The sequence below is a fragment of the Somniosus microcephalus genome, unplaced genomic scaffold (assembly GCF_052327205.1).
Source record: "Somniosus microcephalus isolate GS21.2 unplaced genomic scaffold, FLI_Smic_1.0 unresolved_chr1, whole genome shotgun sequence".
Lineage (NCBI taxonomy): Eukaryota > Metazoa > Chordata > Chondrichthyes > Squaliformes > Somniosidae > Somniosus > Somniosus microcephalus.
Genome location: NW_028225179.1, coordinates 143922844 through 143948827, shown reverse-complemented (window position 1 = coordinate 143948827; position 25984 = coordinate 143922844). Strand labels below are relative to the sequence as shown.

Sequence of the window (25984 nt, the reverse complement as noted above, 5' to 3'; positions counted from 1 at the left end):
AAGTGGGTCGCACGCCCTTTATAGAACGCTCCTGATTTTCATTCCATTGAAATGAACGGAATGAAAAATAAGTGAGGGTTCCTGCCCCGGACTGCTTTCCAGTGGCCCTTGCTCCAAAGGGGTGATCTAATTAAGGTGTTTAAGGTGATTTAAAGGAATTGAGAGGGTAGATAGAGAGAAACTATTTCCTCTGGTGGGGCAAGTCCAGAACATGGGGGCTGCATAACCTTAAAATTAGAGCTAGGCCATTCAGGGGTGTTGTCAGGAAGCACTTCTTCACACACAGGGTTAGTAATGATCTGGATCACTCTTCATCAAAGCTGTTGAGGCTGGGGGTCAATTGAAAATTTCCAAAACTGAGATTTATAGATTTTTGTTGGGTAATGGTTATGGAACCAAGGCGGATAGATCGAGTTAAGATACAGATCAGCCATGATCCAATTGAATGGCAGAACAGGCTCGAGTGAATTAATGACTTTCTCCTGTTCCTATGCAAGTCCAACGAGGACATGACCAGACTTGGCTGTGATTTTGTTTTGCCCTGCCCACACTCTGGATAGCCTGCTGATGCACACTGTCTAAATTCTCACATGGAGTGTGGGCGCTTGGGTTAAGGGTAATGGAGACTGGCTGGGGCTTGTGGAACCGCGCTCCAGCAAGAGTAATTGCCCTTCAGCTGTGGCTCAGTGGGCAGCACTCTTGCCTCTGAGTCAGAAGATTGTGGGTTCAAGTCCCACTCCAGAGACTTGAGCACAAAAATCTAGGCTGACACTCCCAGTGCAGTACTGAGGGAGCGCTGCAGTGTTGGAGGTGCCGTCTTTCAGATGAGATGTTAAACTGAGGCCCCGTCTGCCCTCTTGGGGTGGGGTGGGGATGCAAAAGAACGTTTGGCACTATTTGGAAGAAGAGCAGAGGTGTTCTCCCTGGTGTCCTGGCCAATATTTATCCCTCAATCAACATCACACAAAAAAAACCCACAATTATCTGGTCATTATCTCATTGCTGTTTGTGGAAGATTGCTGTGTGCACATTAGCTGGCGCGTTTCCCACATTACAACACTGACTACATTTCTAAAGTACTTCATTGACTGTAAAGCGCTTTGGGAACGTCCTGAAGTTGTGAAAGGCACTATATAAATGCTAACTTTCTTTCTGAGCAAGAGAGAAAACGGGCCAATTTTCTTTAACCAGTCCACACTAATATTGACAGCAGTGAAGCAGCTAAGTTTTTAAAAAAATCTGTCTCGATGCGTTCTAATGTTGAATAATCTTTACAGGTCTGTCGAATCTGACGTTCAACCCTGCCACTGCCTGCTCCCACCTCTCCCTCTGTGGTCCGACCCGAGTGAGGTACAACGAGAAGCCCAAGGTGGTTCCCGACACCCCGGAGAGGTTCAACGTTGCCACCTTCATCCTGGGCACCGATGGGTTCACTTCAGGGAAGCGCTACTGGCAAGTGGACGTGGGGGACGGCAAAGATTGGAGCCTGGGCATCGCCAAGGAGTCCATCAACCGGAAGGGTGACCTCCGGCAATCTCCCAAGCATGGCTACTGGACCATCTACAGGGAGAAGGACAGCTTTGGAGCTTTTCTCGTCCATCCTAAAGTGATCGAGGTGAAGGGCAATCCCACCCGGATTGGGGTCTACCTGGACTACGAAGAAGGCAGGGTTTCCTTTTACGATGCGGATATCTTTTCCCATCTCTTCACTTTCCACGCCACCTTCACTGAGAAGGTCTATCCTTTCTTTTACCCTGGCTTGAAGGTGGCCAAGAGCAATAGTGGGATGCTGAGAATACAGCACCTGTACTTGTGAATAACCTGTGGGGAGCTGGGAATTGCATGTGTGGGGACCACTTCTACCTGCATCTTCTTAGATGGGTATTCAAAGATTTTTCTCCCCCCTCCTCCCACCACCCCCCCCCGCCCCCCCCCCCCCCCCCCCCTGAACACTGTCTCTCGCCTTCCAGCCCAGATCTCTCCTGAAGGTGCTGAAATCTCCCGGGGGTAGTGGGGGGTTCCACAAGTCGCCAGTTTCCAAGCTCCAAAGGGGGCTCCTCCTTCCTCTATGATTCCAGAGAGTATGTTAGCAGGCTGTTCGACCAGGATGGGTGTTTCTTTAAAAAAGAAAAAATGTTCTGGGTATTCTGCGACGAGTGATTCACCTCCCGACTCCCCAAATCCTTTCCACCATCTACAAGGCACAAGTCAGGAGTGTGATGGAATACTCTCCACTTGCCTGGATGAGTGCAGCTTCAACAACACTCAAGAAGCTCAACACCTTCCAGGACAAAGCAGCCCATTTGATCGGCTCCCCATCCACCACCTTAAACATTCACTCCCTCCACCACCGGCGCACCGTGGCTGCAGTGTGTACCATCTACAAGATGCACTGCAGCAACTCGCCAAGGTTTCTTTGGCAGCACCTCCCAAACCCATGACCTCTACCACCTAGAAGGACAAGGGCAGCAGGTGCAGGGGAACACCACCACCTCCAAGTTCCCCTCCAAGTCGCACCCCATCCTGACTTGGAAATATATCGCCATTCCTTCATCGTCGCTGGGTCAAAACCCTGGGACTCCCTCCCTAACAGCACTGTGGGAGCACCTTCACCACACGGACTGCAGCGGTTCAAGAAGGCGGCTCACCACCACCTTCTCAAGGGCAATTAGGCGGCTCACCACCACCTTCTCTAGGACAGTTAGGGATGGGCAATAAATGCTGGCCTTGCCAGCGATGCCCACATCCCATGAACGAATAACAAATGGGCAAGAGACGGTCTCCTACTGTTGGGGTTACTGGCAAGCAATGAGGAGTGGGAAGCATGGTTCACGTTTATCTCTTCCGCCAAACCCCAATCCCAGGGCAATGACCAGCTATCTCAGCAGAGATCAGACGGCATAGAATTTTACAGCACAGAAACAGGCAATTTGGACCAACTGGTCCACGCCCTATCAGCATATCCTTCTATTCCTTTCTCCCTCAGCTACTTACCAAGCTTCCCCATTAAATGCTTCTATTCTATTCGCCTCGACCACTCCTTGTGGTAGCGATAGCGAGTTCCACATTCTCACCACTGTCTGGGACCTTATTGTCTTTATGGCTCAGTATCATGGTAGGTGGAGAGCAGGGAAATGCATCCACGGCATCTCTGTATTGGGTTAATGGAGATATCGCACAAATCAACCACTTTGCTGTGAACAGCATTAGAATTCTGTTCTCTATGAATTGCTGAAACAATAATTTATACACAGTCCCACCGCTTATAGCGGGTGCTGTGCGAACTCAAAGTGCCCACTGTACGCGATGTACTGGTATAACGTGGCAGCGCCATTACAGTACCCGACTACAGGGGTTCTCAACCGGGAGTCCGTGGCCCCGTGGGCTCTGCGAGATGGCTTCAAGGGGTCCGCCAGCCAATTGGTGCGGGGAGAAGGTGGGACCCTCCCCGGCGCACGTCAGTGGCTGGACAGCTTGCCAATCACACAGTTGCCATTGAAGTTAGGTTACAGCGCAGGTGTCTGCCTGGAGTCGGGGTCGCTGGGGTGCAGGTGCAGTGGGAGTGAGGCCTGAGTTTGAGGGGGTGGGGGGAAGGTTTTATACAGTCAAAGGCAAGCCAGTAAGTATCTCAACAACCCGAGTGTTTATCAGCATGCAATCCTGGCCAGTAACGAGCGTAGTTTTAACTATTCAGCTTACACATTCCACTCGGCAGCCTGATTGTACTGTTATCAAGCTCAGTCATCTTCTGATTACAGTACAGTAATAGGAAATGTGAAGTGACGACATTCCCTTTAAAGCTTAGTCATTGAATTATTTTAGTCACAATCCATTACTGCCTATTTCCCCACAGGGGCTTTGCTGAAGGTGCAGTGCTACCTGACTTGCCACTGACTAGAAATTCAAGGTCATAAGTGCCTACCCATGATAATTTTTCTTAGTTAAATATTGCAGATGTGTATTTAATCACTGAGTACTGGATTCATATATTCAGTTGATTATTAAAATCTTCATGAAAGAAGGAGTGTGCATGTTTTCATGTATGCTTTAAATTGAACGTTGTCCATGATTTGAGGAAAAAAATAACCTCCTCCTTAAGCTGCACGGCCGTGCAGCGCTCTGGACCTCCCACACAGCTGGCTCACCGGCTGCTCAATGGAGGAAAACCACGCAGGCGCGGTATTTTGAATGGGCCGTGCACCCCCCAAAAAATTAAAGGGAACAATGCTCCTCATCCCTCTCGTTCCCCCACCCAGCAATTATGTCATTTGGTGAACGAAGAACCAGCAATAGGGGATTGTTTCCTGCTAGGCTCACAACAGCTCACTGCTAAATTTTCAGGGGGTTGTGAACTTGAATTTCAGGAAAATGCCCCATTTGTGCAACCTCTATGCCTTAGTTGATTCAATCCTGTGATTATTTCATCTTTTAAAACATAACTAAAGATCTTGTACTCGCTTGGAATTTTTATAATGTTGGAGGGGGGGGGCGGGGGGGAGCTTCAGAAGCAAAAAAGTTGAGAACACCTGCTCTACTATATAACAAGAATGTTCCTTCTGTGTCCTGGCCGTGTACCCAGTTATTTCCACTCTGCTCCATTTCGAACTGCAGTTTTATTTAAAAACTGTAGTCGCTGCTCAGTACAAACTGTTACCCACCCCCCCCTCCCCTCCGCTTCGAGGTGATTAGAAAGGTTTAAGTACACACAAGGTGATTAAACATTAACGAGGTGTTTGTTCCTTGCATTCTGTGCCACCTTAACGAGCTGCAAACTAGTGAGTAAGCACAGCCCGCAATAAACGGCGCCCTTTAAGACGCTGTAACTGGCAACTTTGAAATCAACGTTAATGGATAACTGTTGTGGCTTTTTGGCCTATATAAGCGGCTGCCTGTTTTAAATGTGGACCATTTAAATGTTCTTTTTGGAATGAGGTTGTTGGTGCAGTTACCTCATTAGTGGATGAATCCTAAATCAGAACCCCCACCCCTAGGCCAAGATCTTTTGGTTTTAGCAGTTTTGAAATTAATTCCAACTAATGGGAGTGTGGGTTTAAACTCATGCTGCACATCTATGAAAAGCTGGGTATCCCTAAATTGCTCGTCCACATGAATTACATGGAGAGCAAATTTTATACAGCATACTCATGACCAGTGTTCCCCCTGTGGTGCATGGCCACGCACCAATCGGGAGGTCCCACGCAGGCTGCATACCAGCTGCTGCTACTGGAAAGGGTACCGTGCACGCGTTCAGCAAATTTAAAGGGAGCGCGCACCAAAACAAAATTAGAGGGAACATTGCTTATGACTTGTATGTGCGCGCAACAATTATACCCTTTTTTTGACCACCTTGGTAAACTTCTAAAATCTGGGAACTGGGTGGGGCAATGGATTAGCGCAACACCATTTTTAACCATGGAGTCCTGGTCTTTTAATCCAGCCGAGGATATTTGGCCCTTTGTGCCTGTGCTGACTCTTTGAAAGAGCTCTCCAATTAGTCCCACACCCCCTGCTCCTTCCCCATAGCCCTGCAAACTTTTCCCGTTCAAGTATTTACCCAATTCCCTTTTGAAAGTTATTATTGAATCTGTTTCCCCCACAATTTCAGGCAGTGAATTCCAGATTGCAATAACTCGCTGCATTTAAAAAAAAAAAAAAAAAAAAAAAAAAAATTCTCCTTTCCCCCCCCCCCCCCCCCCACCCTGGATATTTTTTGCCAATTATCTTAAATCTGTGTCCACTGGTTGCCAACCCTCCTGCCAGTAGAAACAGTTTCACCCAATTTACTCTATCAAAACCCCTCATAATTCTGAACACCTCTTAAATTGCCCCTTGACCTTCTCTATCTAAGGAGAGCTTCTCTGGAAAGAAAATTCACCCCCCAGTAAATTATCTTTAGAAACACTGAATATTATGCATCATGTAATTTGATAAATGCAAGTCGTAAATCTTGCAGGTGAATGAACACAATGTAAAAAAAAAAAATATATGTATCATAGGACTAGTGTCATCACAAATAGAACCGGTTCACAACTTAACCAAAAGAAGGGTCAAACCCGAAACGTCAACTCAAATTTCTCTCCACGGATGTTGCCTGACCTGCTGAGTTTTTCCAGCATTTTCTGTTGTTATTTCGGATTTCCAACATCTGCAGTATTTTGCTATCGTACTAAATTGTGTTCAAGTACTTTACCCTGTGGCTTAACATTGAGGAAAGAAACTGCAGACAGTCCTTGCTTTATTATTTACTCAGTAACAACATTGAGGTGGAAATTCATTGATGTGCTATTTTTAACCCGTGTGTGTCGACTCATTTGGATGACATTCCCATATTTGCCATTTTAGGTTTTTAACCTGCTTCAAGTAAATGGATTGGTGACTATTAAAACAGCACACCAAGAATTTCTACTCCCACGTGTGGCAAGAATTTATTAATGTAGTCAGTCGAGCAGCTTTGAAGCAATTAATTGAGTCACTTCAAACGTGCATTAATTTTTGTTGCAATATTTTTAATAGTCTTTAATTTTTGGAAAGTTTGTAATTTATTTTTAATCTTGTGTTTTATTAAGACGCTGTTGCAGAAATGTTGCTTTTGCATTGCAAGAAATTGTTATTTTGTGTGTTCCAGTATTAAAACAACCCTGAACTGGTTGGTTCTAATATCTGTGTTGTTGCTGGGGTTATATAGCATATTGATTGACAATGGGGGGGGGGGGGGGGGTGGAAATCATACTGAGGACAACATGCCTTAATGATGTATAATACTCGTGCTGCAGTTACATTGGGGTACAGTTGTAAAAGGGGTGCATGAACAGAGAGACCTGGGGGTATATATGCACAAATTGTTGAAGGTGGTAGGGCAGGTTGAGAAAGCGGTTAAAAAGCATACAGGATCCTGGGCTTCATAAATAGAGGCATAGTGTTCAAAAGCAAGGAAGTTATGATGAACCTTTATTAAACACTGGTTTGGCCTCAACTGGAGCATTGTGTCCAATTCTGGGCACCGCACTTTAGGAAGGATGTGACGGCTTTACAAGAATGGTTCCAGGGATGAGGGACTTCAGTTATGTGGATAGACTGGAGAAGCTGGGTTTGTTCTCCTTGGAGCAGAGAAGGTTGAGAGGAGAGCATGAGGGGTATAGACAGAGTAAATAGAGAGAAACTGTTCCCATTGGCGGAAGGGTCGAGAACCAGAGGACACAGATTTAAGGTGATTGGCAGAAGAACCAAAGGCGACATGAGAGAAAACTTTTTTACGCAGCGAGTGGTTAGGATCTGGAATGCACTGCCTGAAAGAGTGGTGGAGGCAGATTCAATCGTGGCTTTCAAAAGGGAATTGGATAAGTACCTGAAGGAAAAAAAATTGCAGGGCTACGGAGAAAGGGCGGGGGAGTGGGACTAGCTGAAGTGCTCTTGCAGAGAGCCGGCATGGGATTGACGCGTGCAATGGCCTCCTGTGCTGTAACCATTCTATGATATTGCTGGTCGTGAGAGTGGTCGAAACATGCTATGCTGTGGGTTGCAGAGGAAGCACCATACATACCTGCTCAGAGTGCACAATGCTGCATTCCCAACCTGGTAATGTCTTGAGAGTACTGGCGGGAGTGTCCAGTTTGTCAAAATATTAGAAGACCCTGTTTTAAATTGATCGAAGTCTACACTATGTGTAACAGGCCTCTTATTTTCAATTATTTTTCTTTTAAAAACCTGGCTTAGCCACAACAGGAGTTATACTCCACATGGTGTCAAACTTGAGTGGCGTGAGGCTACCTTCCCAAAGGATTCTCAGTGCTGCATTCCAGAGCTGAACAGGACGTGACGCTGGACTTCTGTGTCATGGAGAACACTTTGCGTCGACGTAAATGGGGAGGTATAATTCCACCTACAAACTGGTGTCTTCACCGGTGACAGACCTGTAGCCATCAATAATTGACGCTAATTTTTAGAGAGAATTTTTCCACTTGTGGGGGAGTCCAAAACTAGAGGTCATACATATAAGCTAGTCACTAATAAATCCAATAAGAAATTCAGGAGAAACTTCTTTACCCAGAGAATGGTGAGAATGTGGAACTTGCTACCAGAAAGAGTGGTTGAGGTGAATAGCATTGTTGTGGAGTATTTTAAACCAACACGCGACACAAGGTTTTCGGATCGATAGTCAAGTTGTCTTTAATGCACTGGTGGGGAGACAATCTGCTCTGTCTTTAGCCAGACTTCTCCAAATTGTTACAGCAAACACTACATTTTTATACATTATGAAACACATGGCCAGCTCATGCACAATTCATTCCTGCAACCTGATTGGATCTTGGCATGCACCTTCACGAATTGGTTACATGTCCTAAGGTAGACATGTGTTAGCTGCCTCGTCAGTCATTCACTCAAACTGCTCAATGCTGATCAAAGATAACTTGGAATGTGACCCAGATAATAAAGCTGTTAAGGGTAGTTGAAATGCTGGACATCCTGTCTCCACTTAATTGTTTTAAAGGTCAGCTATCTTGACTGCATCTTTATGGATGCGGCCTTTCATGTTAGCCCCTGTCTGTCTTACACCATTCAGTGAAACTGCCAGCGATGTCATTTTAACTCTTTTCCCCACTTCAGCATAGATGCATTTAAGGGGAAGCTAGATAAATACATGAGGGAGAAAGGAATAGAAGGATAAGTAGGGTGGGAGGAAGCTCATGTGGAGCATAAACACTAACATAGACCAGTTGGGCCAAATGGGCTGTTTCTGTGCTATAGACTCTTGTGTAACTCTGTATAGTTTTTGTACAGCCCAAAATGCCCCTTCAAGAAGCAGGCCAAATTTGGAAATAGTACAAAAATTTCACAAAATCCTTTTGGGTGTTGTGCTCCCTAGTTGAGTTCCATGAGGAGAGGGTTGCAGGTTCTGGAGCTGGTATCCTTGTGGGGTCCTCTTGTCACATGCTTGCTTTCTGAAAGCAACAGTGACTTTTTAATGGGGATTATGCAAGACTTTCTCTCGAGCTTTGTTGACCTTCAGTTTCTCAAGCTTCTTTTCACTGTGAAATTAGCTTCTGAATTCCTGCAGTACTAGTTATTGGGACCAATGTTCCCCAGCTTTTTATGTCACATTTTTTGGTCCCGATCTGTCTAGACTGGGTTTGCCTGGTTTGAATGTTAAAAACAAAATGTTCGTTTCTTTTGGTAGTATTTCTGCACTTTTTTTTCTCCCCATTTTTCTCGTCTCCTGAGGATTTTTGACTCCTTTTTACTGGGGTTCAGTTCCACAGTCAGGCTCTGGTCTCTTGCTCCAGTCGCCTCGCTACCCCTCTCCTTTTAAGACGCTCCTTAAAACCTACCTCTTTAACCAAGCTTTTGTCCTAACTTCTTATGTGGCTCAGTGTCAAATTTTTTTGTCTTTTAATACTCCTGTGATGCGCTTTGGGATGTTTTACTATGTTAAAGGCACTATATAAATACGAGTTGTTGTTACGCACCCTCCGTAAACTTGAGCTCATCCTGGCATAGGCTCGACGGACCAAATGGTCGCCTTCCATGCTGTAACCATTCTATGACTAACTCTGCTGGCCATATCCTAACTTGCACCAAGTACCGTGCACCCATCACCCCTGTGCTCGCTGACCTACATTAATTCCCGGTCCGGCAACACCTTGATTTAAAAAATTCACATCCTTGTTTACAAATCCCTCCATGGCCTTGCCCCCCCCCTCACTATCTCTAACTTTCTCCAGCCCTATGACCCTTGAGATCTCTGTAACCTTCTCCAGCCCTGTGACCCTCTGAGACCTCTGCACTCCTCCAATTCTGGCCTCTTGTGCATCTCTGATTTCCTTCGCTCCACCATTAGCGGCTCTGCCTTCAGCTGCCTAGGCCCTAAGCTCTGGAATTCCCTCCCTAAACCTCAGCTTCTCCTTTTTAAGATGTTCCTTAAAACATACCACTTTGACCAAGCTTTTGGTCACCTTTTGTAATATCGCCTTATGTGGCTTGGTGTCAAATTTTGTTAATGTATCTTGGGACATTTTACTATGTTAAAGGTGCTATATAAATGCAAGTTGTTGTGAGGCTTGCCGATAAGCATCAGTTGATTGTGCACAGCATCAAAGCCAAGTTGGAGCCTGTTTTTCGCTCAAAATCCACATACGAGTGTATTTTCCAACCTCGGCCACTGGATACAGATCAGGGCAATAAACATAGAAGACTTTTCATTTCCCCTCCTCAACTGAGGAAAACCCAGACCGATTGTGTTGCCCCTACCATTGCCATAGCTGAGATCATCAGCAACCAGGGATCAAACCTTGGGCTGCTTGGCATCAGCTATTCATTTGGATAGAACTCACGGATCCATTGGGGGACTGTTTAATTTTGTGACTGGCGTTGCCGTGGTTGGTATGTGTAGGTGGTCACCTGACCTGAGTTCCAGCAGATGATCCAATAAATGGCACTGACCTCTACTACCATGGGGAAGAGGGGGTGGAGAGAGAGGAGAGAATGACTGAATAAAACTGCTACTCATCAAACTCTGCTTGCTCCCTGGACTCGGGCAGAATGCATTGTGCAAGTTTGTCCTTTCAATGTAAATGAAGTGTCAGCGAGAATGTGGAGAAGGAAGTGTAACAGTTGCCAAAGATATTAATCCAACCTCATGCCAGCAGTGATTTAGATCATGATCAGTAAAGCAGATGTTCCTGAGACAGGATAAAGGGAAGTTGTCATATTGCATCGTAAGTTTCACATGTAAATTTACATTTTTTTTCATTAATTCTGAAGTGGAGCTGAAGTGTCAGGGTAAAGTTCGCAGTTGCATGGTGGAAACTGAAAGTATATATGATTAGCCTGTAAACGGCTTGATCCCTTGACCTAAATATTAAATAGACGTCGCTGCAAGTGGATTTCACTTAGCTGACCGCAGTGTGTCTGCTCTGTGGAAATAGATGAACCTTGAGCTCTGGAGGAGCCCTATGAATGCTGGTTCAAACAATGGATTGATCCAAAGAAAATGGATTATATGTGGCTAATCTATCTGCAGCCCAGTATCTCACCATAGCCATTTTCATTCGTGAGCCTAGACAGGGATTGTTGTTAGACTATTGAACCATGGGGTCGCATTGCAGCTGAGTCCAATTCTGTGCTCATCTGATGACTATACATTTGTACTTTCCAACAAGGACTATTGGATAGCGATGAGCTGCAGGATCACTAGCTGATCTCCCCCTGCCCTCCCCCCCCCCCCCCCTCTCCCTACACTGGGGATGTTGAGTGCATGTGTGCTGCAGCAGATGAGGTCAGCACAGACTGGAAACTGAGCCTGGAACCTTTATGGTCTCCAGGTTTATACGGTACACCTGTTCTCATTGTCGCAGTGGTTGCGCTCTCGCCACTCAGACGGTCATGGGTTCAAGTCCCACTCCAGAGACATGAGCACATAGTGCAGCGTTCCCTCAGTACTGCACTGTAGGAGGGGCCGTCTTTCAGATGAGACGTTAAACCGAGGCCCCATCTGCTCTCTCAACTAAATGTAAAAGATCCCGTGGCACTAGTTTGAAGATGAGCAGACGACTTCTTCCTGGTGTCCTGGCCAATATTTATCCCTCAATCAACATCATTAAGGAAGATTATCCAATCATTATCACATTGCTGCTTGTGGGAGCTTGCAGTGTGCAAATTGGCTGCTGTGTTTCCTCCATTACAACAATGACTACAGTTCAAAAGTACTTCACTGGCTGTAAAGCACTGTGGGACGGCCCGAGGTTGTGAAAGGTGCTATACAAATGCAAGTATTTTTATTTTCCCAATGCCAGTGGCGAGTTATGCCTGCACCGTTGAATTATTTTAAGATTAGAATGGCCATGACACGCATGTGAAATCCTATCCTTTGTGCCTTCCCTGATTTCTAACCTGGAGTTAACCGAGGATGAATTCCACATTATTGGCCCGTAATTGATTCCATTTTATTTTAAGTAATTGGGGATTAAATGGGTAAAGTCCATGTTCACATGGAGTGTATATGGTCTGTAGAAGGAATGGGCTAGATGGGTAAAAAGTCCACTTCTCCTTCCGTACTTGTGCTTGGCTTTTAGTGCTCGCCAACAGCAGCTGAACAGAATGGCCACCACAGGGTTTAACTGCATCTTGGACGTTCTGTTGTTCACGTTCAATTTCTGGCTGGAGCGCAAGTCATTTGACTTCGTGCTCACCCTGAGCAACATCATCACCTTGTAAACAAAGATGATTAATATTGGGCCCAGTATTGCCTGTGCTAAGTAGATATATTATCTTCCATTTGTGCGCTTGCTTTAACTGATTATGTATGCGCCTTCAATTAACTGCAAGTCTTCAGTTTCAATGCAAGTGGAAATCGAGTAATCTGTACTTGAATAAAATCTACATTTAATTGCTAAGTCTCATTTCTAGCGTGTGTGAAATGTATTTATAGATACAGAGACATATAGATGTGGATATATATATAGAAACTTTTTTATCTGGCACCGGCGTGGTACCGGTTGATCAAAAAGTCTGGATTATAGAGAGGTATACTTACCAAGGTACGAGAGCCCCGGTTACACGGACACAGGTGCAGGAGCCCTGGTTACACGGCACTTGTGCATGAGTCCCGGTTACACGGCCACAGATCCAGGAGTCCCTGTTGCACGGCCACAGGTGCAGGAGCCCCGGTTACATGGCACTTGTGCATGAGTCCCGGTTACACGGCCACAGATCCAGGAGTCCCTGTTGCACGGCCACAGGTGCAGGAACCCCGGTTACACGGCCACAGATCCAGGAGTCCCTGTTGCACGGCCACAGGTGCAGGAACCCCGGTTACACGGCCACAGATCCAGGAGTCCCTGTTGCACGGCCACAGGTGCAGGAACCCCGGTTACACGGCCACAGATCCAGGAACCCTGGTTACACGCCCACTAATATATAGTAAAACTTACCTGAACCTACTCCTGAATTTTGCCGGTTGAGAGAGATTTCCGGATATATAGAATCATACAGCACAGAAAGAGGCCATTCGGCCCATCGTGCCTGTGCTGGCTCTTTGGCAGAGCTATCTAATTAGTCCCACTCCCCTGCTTTTCCCCATGATAGTAAAGTTTTCTCCTCTGAAACAATTGCAGCACAGGAGGCTAGACTCCTCATTCAACATGCATCGATCTCCTGTAAAAGATAGATGGGTTGCTCACTTCTCAATCAAGAGAAAAAAAGCACAATTCTTTATAATATAATAAATATATTATTTATATAAACAGAGAACATAAATGTTGGTTAGCAACTCAGTCACTTCTTCAAACAAATTATTGCACTATTCTGTCCAGAAAGGTGCAGAGTTCCCTTTGGAGTCTTCTCCCAAAGACCGAGAAAGGAGAAGTCAGGGTTTTGGCCTTAATGACCAAAGCCATTGTAAGGCACTCCACAATATTTATTTTAAATTATAAATATTCTTTTGAAAAAGAAGTTAAGGAGTATGGTAATTTCTTAGCTTGTAAAGTAAAATGACAGCAGTTTAAAAAAAAAAAAAAAAAAATAATAATAATGTGCTTAAAATAACATTTGACTTGCATATAAGTCAGTAGTTCTATTTTTCTTTAAAAAAATTATTTTGACATTCCAGAAATTTACAAACTATTGAATTCATTCACAAATGTCTTATCTTCTTATCATACTTCTTCTTATCATACTTCTTTCTTATGAACAGTTATTATAGTGCCAAACATTTTCCTCTTCAATAATCCTTAACTTTCCAACACACCCCAGTCCATCAAAAACATAAATGCTGTTCCCTTACTGGGTGGGGATGTGAGGCTCTTCAAGCACCCCTCAAATTTTGGACAGGATATAAGTAAAGGCTTCTCCTTTGATAGGGGATCCCTCTCTTACTTCTAGCCTCCAACCTCTCTCTCTTCACTTCAATCTTTCTTGTCTCTCTTTGTGTTATTAATACTATTGTTAGTGTTTTTCTAAACATTCCCCTCTTGTTTCTTCCAAGCTGCAGATACACTACCATATATGTTTTTCCTGTTCCCAGTATCCTCATTATGTTGAAATTAAAACTCATTGCAGTTTCCTACTCCAACAAATATTTTCTCAGGACTTCAAAACTGTGGAACTCCTAACTTTCTTCAGCCTTCCCTTCCACCTACAATCCACAGGCTTTTGAAATGCAAACTTGTTGTCACCTAATTGCTAATTCCCGATTACTCCAACTTCTCTTTTACACTCTTCACATTTGATGCTGTCTCATACTATGGTCATTGCCCTTCACTTTGGTATTTGAATAAAATAGTTCTTTTTTGAGTGTTTTAGTAATAGTCACTAAACCCACATGAGGGTATTTCTGTTTCAGATGTACTTTGTGCCTCAAACAAACTAATGAAACACCTAATACAATAGCAAAATACTGTGGATGCTGGAAATCTGAAATAACAGAAAATGTTGGAAACACTCAGCAGGCCAGGCAGCATCCGTGGAGGGAGAAACAGAGTTAACGTTTCAGGTCTGTGACCCTTCATCAGAACTGGAAAAAGTTGGAAATGTAACAGATTTTAAGCAGGTGCAGAGACAGGGAAGGTGGGGGTGGGTGGGGGGGGGGGGGGCGCGAGCAGGGGAGGAAGGAACTGCAGGGATAGTCTGTGCTAAAATGCAAGGCAGGAGTGGTTAAATGTTGCAAATGGGGATGGCAGAATCAAACAGCTGCTGCTTGAAAAAATTGGGGGGGGGGGGGGGCGGTGGTTATAGTCTGAAATTGTTAAACTCAATGTTGAGTCCAGAAGGCTGTAAAGTGCCTAATCGAAAGATGAGGTGCTGTTCCTCGAGCTTACGTTGAGCTTCATTGGAATAGTGTAAGAGGCCGAGGTCAGAGTGGGAGTGGAGCGGAGAATTAAAGTGACAGACGACCGGAAGCTCGGGGTCACCCTTACGGACTGACTGGAGGTGTTCCACAAAGCGGTCACCCAATCTGCCCAATGTAGAGGAGACCGCATCGTGAGCAGTGAATACAGTATAATAAATTGCAAGACAAGTAAATCGTTTCACCTGGAAGGGGTGTTTGGGGCCCTGGACAGTGGGAAGGGAGAAGGTAAAAGGGTAGATGTTTCATCTCCTGCGCTTGTACAGGAAGGTGCCGTGGGGAGGGGAGGGGCTGTTGGGGGTGATTGAGGAGTGGACCACGGTGTTGCGGAGGGACCTGTCCCTTCGGAATGCTGAAAGGGGAAGCGAGGGGAAGATGCGTTTGGTGGTGGGATCACGCAGGAGGTGGCAGAAATGGCAGAGGATGATCCGTTGAATGTGGAGGCTGGTGGGGTGAAAGGTGAGGACAAGGGGAACCCTATCGTGGTTCCGGGAGGGAGGGGAAGGGTGAGAGCAGAAGTGCCGGAAATGGAACACCTAAAGTGTCCTCCACATCAATAATAAATAAATATTCTTAAATACCCACAAAGCAGAAATAGCATTTCAAAAGTAATAAGCTCTATCTTACTTGGAACCTTTTCAAACACAGAGCTTACCACATTCATGTGCAGCAAACTAAATTGAAATTTAACGGCAGTTGCAGTGTTTACAACGCCCGTCATTATCAGTTTGTGATTTCTCCCTTACCCTTTGTCTAATTGGGAAATATGGCTGTTAAGCCTAGAAATTACGCTACATTACTAGCATAAAAATGCTTAATTCATTCATATAAAATGACTTTGCTATTTTAACAGAAGCATTAATCCATTTCTTTTACAGGCTAACACCTCGCCGACAAAGTAATTTCATATAAACACGTTAAGCGTTTGTACACAAATATCACACTCTAATTTCTGGGCATTAATGTGTAATAGTCTAGGTATCGTAAATATCAATTTGAACATGATAAGATGAAAATTGTTGCAAAAATAATGGTGTAACTGATAGTATCATTTAGCATTATTGTATGTGTCCATTAATACAATTCAGCACTTATATTTTCTTGGTGTACAAAGAATAATAAAAGATCTGTCACACTGTGGATTTTGAACACTATTATTTATGTGCTTGGACATGCATCTGAATCCACTTCCTTTCTTAGATAGTTAAAAGTCTTAAGTGAAAATATTTTAAATAGTGTCAAGCCCAAATATATAGATATATAGAGAAATATATACATATATATTATATAACTAGCTGGAGTGCCCGGCGGTGCCGAGGGTTTTTTGAGGGCATGTTATGAAAAAAGTAGAAATCATTTTTATATATATAAATGAGTTTGTCTGTCTCTGTCTGTCTGTGTGGGAAGGAGAGAGAGAGACTGGGGGAAAGAGACGCGCTCGGGGGAGGCGCTCCGCGCCGGAGACGCGCTCGGGGGAGGCGCTCGGGGGAGGCGCTCTGCGCTGGAGACGCGCTCGGGGGCGGCCCGCCGCGCCGGAGACATAGAAGATTCTGAGGGGGATTGAGAGGGTAGATGCTGAGAGGTTGCTTCTCCTGACTGGAGAGTCTAGAACTAGGGGTCACAGTCTCAGAATAAGGGGTGGCCATTTAAGACTGAGATGAGGAGTAATTTCTTCACTCAGGTGGTTGTGAATCTTTGGAATTCTCTACCCCAAAGGGCTGTGGATGCTGAGTAGTTGAGTACATTCAAGTCTTAGAAAGATAGATTTTTGGACTGCAGGGGAATCAAGGAATATGGGTACTGAGCAGGAAATTGTAGTTGAGGTTGAAGATGAGCCATGTTCTTATTGAACGGTGGAGCAGTCTGTATGGCCGACTCCTGCTCCTAATTCTTATGTTCTTAACATAAATACATGTCCCAAAGTGCTTCACAGAAAGAGTAACCAAATAAAATAAACACTGAGTCAAAGAAGGAGGCATTAGGGTGGGTGGACAAATGCTTGGTCAAAGAGGTGGGTTTTATGAATAGTCTCAAAGGAGTTGAGGTTTAGGGAGCGAATTCCAGGGTGTGGGGCCTAGTCGGCTGAAGGCACAACCACAGCCTGTGGGGCGAAGGGAGAGGGCAGGGAGGGGGGGATGGGGATGGACAAGCAGCCAAATTCAGAGAAACTGAGTGTGAGTTTGTGCTGTGGTGGGGGTGGGTTTGGGGGATTGTAGAACTGTAAGAGGTTAGAGATAGGGAAGGGCAAGTCCATCGAGGTACCTAAATGTGAGGATTTAAACATGGGGCGTTGAGGGACAGGAGCCAATGTAAGTCAGCAAGGGTGGGGTGTTGGGCAAATGAAAGTTGGTGCAGGATAGGAATGAGGCAGCAGAGTTTTGGATGAGCTGAAGTTCATGAAGAGTGGCAGATGGGAGGATAGTTGGTGAGATTAGGGTTGGTGAGGTTAAAGAAAAGCTGCAGATGCTGGAAATCAAATAGAAACAAAGTGCTGGAAATGCACAGCAAGCCCAGTCAGTATCAGAGTGAAGTTAACTACAGGTGGGAATCTTGAGCTGAAATGCCCAGTAGATGAGGGGGAGGGGGGTCGTCCATACGTGAAACGCTAGCCTGTCCGTTTCTCTTTACAGATGTTGAAAGGTCTACAGCACAATTCCATCATTTTCACCACCTTTAAAGAAAGACTTACATCTATACAGCACCTTTCTCGACCACCGGACGTCTCAAAGCACTTTACAGCCAACGAAGTACTTTTTGAAGTGGAGTCACTGTTGTAATGTGGGAAACGCGGCAGCCAATCAGCGCACAGCAAGCTCCCACAAGCAGCAATGTGATAATGACCAGATAATCTGTTTGTGTTATGTTGGTTGAGGGATAAATATTGGTCAGGACTCTGGGGAGAACTCCCCTGCTCGAATTCGAAATATTACCACTGTGTGGCGGATCGTCACCTAAACGGGGCGCAATCCACTTTTCCGTCCGTGGACAATAAATCGGGCACCTTGCCTTTAAGAAGCATGCTGCCTTTAAGGCATGACAAAGGAGCGGGCGTCGCCCTCATTCTGTTTTCGGGTTTAGCAGAGAGAGGAGCTGAGGCAGCCATCTCTCAAGAGAATGTAATAAAAGCCATGTGTTCCTCCGATCGGTTCGGCCTCCATTCGTGTTCCGCGGCAGCCTCAACATTGGTGACCCCGACGCTCAGAACGTATTCCGAACACTGCAATGGCAGACACGAACGCAGTTTCCGTGAAACTGACGGAGTTTTGGGAAAACCAACCCGAAGCCTGGTTCCTCCAAGCTGAGTCCCGATTCCGGCTGCGACACATCACCACAGATGGGACGAAGTATGACTACCTCGTCGCATCACTCAGTAGCTCCACAGTCACGAAGGTCTGGATAGCGCTGCAGAACTCACCAGAGGAGGGCAAGTATGCACATCTTAAGGCCGCGCTCCTTAAAAAATTTACGACCTCGACATACCAGCGAAACCGCCGCCTCCTCGACCTTCCAGGCCTCGGTGACGCCTCACCGTCAGACCTCCTCTCCCACATGCTCTCACTCACCGACGAGAGCCCACCCGGGTCCCTCTTCCGCACGCTGTTCATCCGCCAGCTACCTCCCAGCATCCGCCCAGCGATCGTGGCGTCCGGCCTCACGGACCTAGAAGCCCTGGCCGACGAGGCCGACAAGCTGCTGTCCGCTCACTCCAGCCGTGACGTCGCTCCGGACCTGGCAGCCACAGCCTGGGCGCGCCCCTCACCGGCCACCACGCGGCCACAAGGCCCAGCCACGGGGCCCACGGGGCCTTCGCGCCCCACAAACCCGGGCTACTGTTACTACCACGCACGGTTCGGCCCCAGGGCACAACGGTGCATACCTCCCTGCTCCTTCAAGTCCGCCCCCGTACCAGCCCCCGCGATGGCCGTGGGCCACGCGGGCTCCCTGCTGTACGTCACGGATGACAAAACTGGCCGCCGGTTCCTGTGCGACACTGGAGCTCAGGACAGCATCATCCCGGCCTCCGCCCTCGCCATCCAAAAGGGCGAACGAGGACAGGCGCTGGCTGCCGCTAACAGCTCGGACATCCGGACGTACGGCACCCGCACAGTCACCCTCGACCTCGCTGGTCGCCGCTACCGATGGGAGTTCATCACTGCCAAGGTACTCTCCCCTCTCATCGGCGCAGACTTCCTGTGCGCCCACGGCCTACTGGTAGACATCCCTCGACACCGCCTCGTGGACATGAACACCATGTCCCCCATCCTGGGCGCCATGGCCACCCGCCGACATGGTGTCACAGTGCCACGCCCGGGCCACGGATGACTACTCGGCACTCCTGGCCGAATTCCCGGCCCTCACCAACCCGACCTTCTCCGCGGAGGTCGCCAAACACGGGGTGGAACAATTCATCCCCACCACAGGCCCCCCAGTGTACGCCCACACCCGCAGGCTGGACCCGGCCAAACTGGAGATCGCGCGGACCGAGTTTGCCACTGTGGAACAGCTCGGCATCATCCGCCGCTCCAACAGTCCCTGGGCCTCCCCACTCCACATCGCCCCCAAACCAGGCGGGGGTTGGCGCCCCTGCGGGGATTACCGCCGCCTCAACGATGCCACCACCCCTGATCGGTACCCCGTGCTGCACATTCAGGACTTCTCGGCTAGACTGGCCGGCCGCTCAGTCTTTTCCAAAGTCGACCTGGTGCGCGGCTACCACCAAGTCCCCGTCCACCCCGCGGACGTCCCCAAGACGGCCGTAATCACCCCCTTCGGGCTTTTCGAGTTCCTGCGGATGCCCTTCGGCCTCAAAAATACGGCCCAGGCATTCCAACGTCTCATGGACTCGGTCCTTCGGGACCTGAAGTTCCTGTTCGTCTACCTGGACGACATCCTGGTAGCCAGTCCCTCCAAGCAGGAACACCTCGAACACCTTCGCATCCTGTTCGGGCGCCTCAGCGACCACGGGCTCATCCTCAGCCCAGCCAAGTGCCAGTTCGGCCGGGACAAGATCGACTTCCTCGGCCACCACATCACCCATGCTGGGGCCATTCCCCTGCCCACCAAGGTGCAGGCCGTCCAGCAATTTCCCCGCCCCACCACCATCAAAGGACTCCAGGAGTTCCTCGGGATGGTGAATTTCTACAACCGCTTCATCCCCAAAGCGGCGTCCCTCATGAGGCCCCTGTACGAAGCCCTCCGGGGCAGGAGCGGCAAGATGGCGGTCGAATGGACGGCAGACGTATCAGCCGCCTTCAACTCCACCAAGACCGCGCTCGCCGACGCCACCCTGCTCACGCACCCACGGCCCAATGCCAGAGTAGCGCTCACCACGGACGCCTCCGACCACGCGGTTGGCGCCGTGTACGAGCAGTGGGTCGACGGCGCCTGGCAACCACTTGCCTTCTTCAGCCGCCAACTACGCCCCCCAGAGGTCAAGTACAGCACCTTCGACCGCGAGCTCCTCGCGCTGTATCTGGCGGTCCGCCATTTTCGGTTTTTGCTGGAGGGCCACCCCTTCACTGCGTTTGTCGACCACAAACCCCTGACATTCGCAATGGCAAAGACAACTGACCCCTAGTCCGCCAGGCAGCAGCGCCAGCTCGCGGCAGTGTCCGAATTCACCACGGACATCCAACACTTCTCCGGCCGAGACAACGTGGTAGCCGACTGCCTCTCCTGCCCCGCCATCCACGCCGCACACCTGGCAGTCGACTACGCTCAACTCGCAGCAGACCAGCTCACGGACCCTGATCTGCTCTCCGCACCTACCAACCTACCAGGGCTACGCCTGGCTGACTTCTCCTGCGGCCCGACCGCAGTCACGGTCAAGTGCGACATATCCCTATCTCAACCTCGGCCCGTCCCAGCGTCCTGGCGCCGCCGGGTATTCGAGATTCTCCACAACCTCTCCCACCCCGGCGCCCGCGCATCCATCAAATTGGTAGCCAACCGCTTTGTCTGGCGCGGCCGTCGCAAGGATGTGCGTACTTGGGCCAACTCCTGCCTAGCCTGCCAACGGGCCAAGCTGCAGCAACACACGAAAGCACCCCTCGAGGAGTTCACCGTCCCTTCACGTAGATTCGACCACATCCACGTGGACATCGTCGGGCCCCTGCCGCCGTCGCAAGGCCACACGCACTTGCTGACGATTGTCGACCGCACCACGCGCTGGCCGGAGGCAATCCCACTGACCTCTACCACCACCGCCGACATCGCCAGAGCCTTCGTCAGCACCTGGGTCGCACGGTTCGGCGTCCCCTCCGACATGACTTCGGACAGAGGTCCGCAATTTACCTCTGAACTCTGGACCGCCATCGCACGCAATCTCGGGGTGACCATTCACCGCACCACAGCGTACCACCCCCAAGCCAACGGACTGTGTGAGCGGTTCCACAGATCCTTGAAAGCATCTCTTCGAGCCAGCCTCCAGGACGGTGCCTGGACTGACCGACTCCCGTGGGTCCTCCTTGGCCTGCGCTCCGCGGTTAAAGAAGACCGCCACGCATCGGCAGCAGAGCTCGTGTACGGCCAGCCGCTGCGCGTACGCGGCGAGTTCCTGCCCACCGCCACGACACCCTGGTCAGCCGACCAGCAACGCCACGACTTCGCCTCACCGGCGCCCATTGCCCAGCACGGCGAATCCACCTCCCACTAAGCCTGCACCAGGCATGGTTCATTTTCGTCCGGCACGATGCCCACCGCGGACCCCTTCAACCCCCGTACGACGGGCCCTACAAAGTGCTACAGGCTGGGGACAAATTTTTCAACCTACAAGTGGGCGACAGGACTGAAAAAGTGTCGGTTGACCGACTCAAGCCAGCACACTCGGAGCCCGGTGAGCAGGTCCCAGTAGCTCGTCCACCACCACGCGGCCGACCTGCCCTCAAGCCAGTACACCCGGCTGCTCCACGCCCGGCCGTTCCATGTCCACCGGCGTCCTACAAGAGCCGCTCCGGCCGGCCCATCAGACCACCGCACCGTCTCGTCCACACCTCCTAAGCGGATTCTGGGGGGAGCTGTGTGGCGGATCTCCACCTAAGCGGGCGCAATCCACTTTTCCGTCCGTGGACAATAAATCGGGCACCTTGCCTTTAAGAAGCATGCTGCCTTTAAGGCATGACAAAGGAGCGGGCGTCGCCCTCATTCTGTTTTCGGGTTTAGCAGAGAGAAGAGCTGGGGCAGCCATCTCAAGAGAATGTAATAAAAGCCATGTGTTCCTCAGATCGGTTCGGCCTCCATTCGTGTTCCGCGGCAGCCTCAACAACTGGATCTTTTAAGTCCACCTGAGAGAGCAGGTTTTAATGTCTGTTCAGAAAGACGGCACCTTCGACAGTGCAGCACTCCCTCAGTACTGCACTGGATGTGTCAGCCTAGTTTTTTTGTGCTCAAGCCTCTGGAGTGGGGACTTGAACTCACAACCTTCTGACTCAGAGGCGAGTGTGTTGGCCACTGAGTAACAGCTGACACTGCAATAGTTTAGCACTACCAGTAAATAAATTACAAAAAATTATTGCAAAAACAGACAGAATACTTTCCGTGGCTATGAATTAGAAGACAGCAAGTTTAATTTGCATTTCTGAGAGTTAGATTTGCCACCTTTTATAGGGTCCAAAATAAAGAGTGCAAGGATTGGGGCAGTTTTATTCTGTTTAGAGATTTTATATTAAGTACACCAGCAGCTCCCCCTGGTGTTGCAGAGCTTCATGTTGAAAACCTGGTGATTTTGCAGCCATTGGATTTGTTCAATTAATTCTAGTGATAGATACTTCACTGTAAACCCAACAATGATGAATGGAAAAACATCTACCAAAAAAAGGCAATAAAATCTCAAATCAGGACTTTTGCTGGATGATTTACATGAAAAGTAAAGTCTGCTCAAAGGAAGAGACTCTGGCCAACAGATGGAGAGTAATTGAACCACACAGCCCGGATCCTCAGTCTGAGCAAAAGGAGCTAATCTTGGCCGGGGCAGCAATACAAGTGCTACAATCTGCCCCGACACCCTTCGGTTGGGGAGGGAAAGTCTCCACTTCTGCTTAGGAACCCGTGGCTGCGTCACAAGGATGAGAATTTTAAAATCGAGGTGTTGCCGGATCAGGAGCCGACACAAGTCAGCGAGCACAGGGGGCGATGGGTGAACGGGACTTGGTGCGAGTTAGGATTCGGGCGGCAGAGTTTGGGATAGAAACATAGAAGATAGGAGCAGGAGTAGGCCATTCGGCCCCTCGAGCCTACTCCGCCATTCAATGAGATCATGGCTGATCACCCAAACTCAGTACCCTGTCCCTGCTTTCTCCTCATATCCCTTGATCCCTTTAGCCTTAAGAAATATATCTAACTCCTTGAATGTATTTAATGAATTGGCCTCCACTGCCTTCTGTGGTTGAGAATTCCACAGGTTCACCACTCTCTGGGTGAAGAAATTCCTCCTCATCTCTGTCCTAAATGGCTTACCCCTTATCCTTAGACTGTGACCCCTGGTTCTGGACTCCCCCGCCATCGGGAACATCCTTCCTGCATCTAGTCTGTCTAGTCCTGTTAATATTTTATCGGCTGAAAATTCAGTAGCCTTAGCGCCTCATTTGAGGCGCTAGAGGGCCTTGCGCCGGAGTTATGGCCAGTAGTGAAATTCCCTGGGGCCCTAAATCGGCGTTGCTCCGGTAGCGCTGCGCCGGCACCGATGACGTCATCGGTGTGCGCAGCGTCCCGGTTGCCGTGGTAACCCGCCCGAACTCCGAAATTGAGTTGCGGCCACCTCGCCCGTGGCAGCCGCAACCAGCGTTTTGTCAGAGGTGCCTTACTGCAGTTAGCGCCGGCGCATTAAAGGCCCCGCAGCGGCCGGCTGCTTTCCCGCCGGCCGCCTGCCCGCAGCTCCCTCCCCGGACTTCTCTCCTCCCTCCCCCCCCCCGGAACAGATGCAAGCCCAGCACTTGTCCGATGTGCCGGGCTCATTTTTAAGCAGATTTGCGCGGGCCGCGGCCGGGTGCAGGCAGCTCCTCCTTAACGGAAGGAGGAGGCCTGCACTTCCCCAGCCTGCCGCACCGCATCGGGTGCCGCAGCGCCAGAATTGCGGCGCGAAACGGCAGTTAGCGCCCTTTTCCAGGCGCTAAGACCCTTCAGTAGCGCCGGCAGCCGTTTGGGCGCGGCGCCACTGAATTTTTGGCGCGAGCAGGGGACTTAGCGCCGGCACTAATTTCCGGCGCTAAAGCCCTGGCTAAGCCAAAACCCAATTTCTAGGCCTATAAGTTTCAATGAGATCTCCTCTCATTCTTCTAAACTCCAGCAAGTATAAGCCCAATCGACCCAATCTCTCCTCATACATCATTCCTGCCATCCCAGGTATCAGTCTGGTGAATCTTTGCTGCACTCCCTCCATGCCAAGAACATCCTTCCTCAGATAAGGCGACCAAAACTGCACACAATACTCAAGGTGTGGTCTCACCAAGGCCCTGTACAACTGCAACAAGACATCCTTGTTCCTGTACTCGAACCCTCTCGCTATGAAGGCCAACATACCATTTGTCTTCTTAACCACCTGCTGCACCTGCATGCTTACTTCAGCGACTGGTGCACAAGGACACCCAGGTCTCGTTGCACTTCCCCTTCTCCCAATCTATTGCCATTCAGATAATAATCTGCCTTCCTGTCTTTGCCACCAAAGTGGATAACCTCGCATTTATCCACATTATACTGCATCTGCCATGCATCTGCCCAATCACCCAACCTGTTCAAATCATACTGGAGTTTCTCAGCATCCTCCTCACAGCACACACGCCCACCCAGCTTTGTGTCGTCTGCAAACTTGGAGATATTACATCTAGTTCCCTCGTCTAGATCATTAATATATATAGTGAATAGCTGGGGTCCTAGGACCGATCCCTGCGGTACCCCACTAGTCACTGCCTGCCACTTGGAAAAAGAGCCGTTTATTCCAACTCTTTGCTTCCTGTTTGCCAACCAGTTCTCTATCCAAGTCAGTACCTTGCCCCCAATCCCATGTGCCTGAACTTTACACGCTAATCTCTTATGCGGGACCTTATCGAAAGCCTTCTGAAAGTCCAAATACACCACATCCACTGGTTGTCCCTTATCTATTCTACCAGTTACATCCTCAAAAAATTCCAGTAATTAGTCAAGCACGATTTACCTTTTGTAAATCCATGTTGACTTTGTCCGATCCTGTCACTGTTTTCCAAGTGCTCTGCTATTACATCTTTTATAATGGACCCTAGCATTTTCCCCACTACCGATGTCAGGCTTACCGGTCTATAGCTCGAGTTTAGTTTAATATAGACAGGGGGAAATCCCAAGGCGCTTCGCGGAGGTGTAATCAATAAACATAAAAAATATAACAAATCAGAGATTGAACTGACATTTAATATTGTATTTGGGGCCTAACTCATCCCGTGAATGAGCTGCCCAGAGCACAGGAGCTGTTGCTGACACTCAGAGGGAGAACATGCTGCTCCTGATCGAATTTCACTTTATTTCTAAGCCCAGCTGATCAAAGCCCAGTCCATTCTTTCTCAGCCTTCAACATACTCAATGACTGAGTATTCACAGCCCTCTGGGTAGAGAATTCCAAAGATTCACAACCCTCTGAGTGAAGCAATTCCTCCTCATCTCAGTCTTAAATGATTGACCCCTTATCCTGAGACTATGCCCAGCTATTTCTAGACTATCCAGCGAGGGGAAATAATCGCTCAGCATCTAAGTGTGTCAACTTTTGAAGGACACAAAATAAAGAGTGCAATCCCACAATCAACTGATCAGATCAAAGCTGTGCAGTCTTGCCACATCCAGTCATGAAATTTGGTGGTGGACCATTAAACAAGGAGGAGGAGGCTCCATGAACATCCTCATCCTCAATGATGGTGGAAAGCAGCACGTGACTGCAAAAGACAAGGCTGAAGTGTTTGCAAACATCTTCAGCCAGAAGGGCCGAGTGGACGATCCATTTCGGCCTCCTCCTGAGGTCCCCACCATCACAGAAGCCAGTCTTCAGCCAATTTGATTCACTCCACATGATATCCAAAAATGGCTAACTATCATGCTGAAGACTTGTGCTCCAGAACTCGCCATACCTTTAGCCAAGCTGTTCCAGTACAGCTATAACACTGGCATCCATCAACAATGTGGCAAACT

At 48.5% G+C, this 25984-nt stretch overlaps 1 protein-coding gene across 1 annotated transcript in view; it reads left to right on the top strand.

Moving 5' to 3' along the window:
• The window catches only part of LOC147096170 (zinc-binding protein A33-like), a 45251-nt gene extending 29272 nt beyond the window's left edge, over positions 1–15979 (top strand). The window contains exons 7-8 of the mRNA XM_085975042.1: positions 1278–14485; positions 15718–15979. Of these exons, the coding sequence (XP_085831168.1) occupies positions 1278–1816 (539 nt within the window). The 3' untranslated portion in view covers positions 1817–14485; positions 15718–15979. The remainder of the gene's footprint in view (positions 1–1277; positions 14486–15717) is intronic.
• Positions 15980–25984: the final 10005 nt, after the last annotated feature.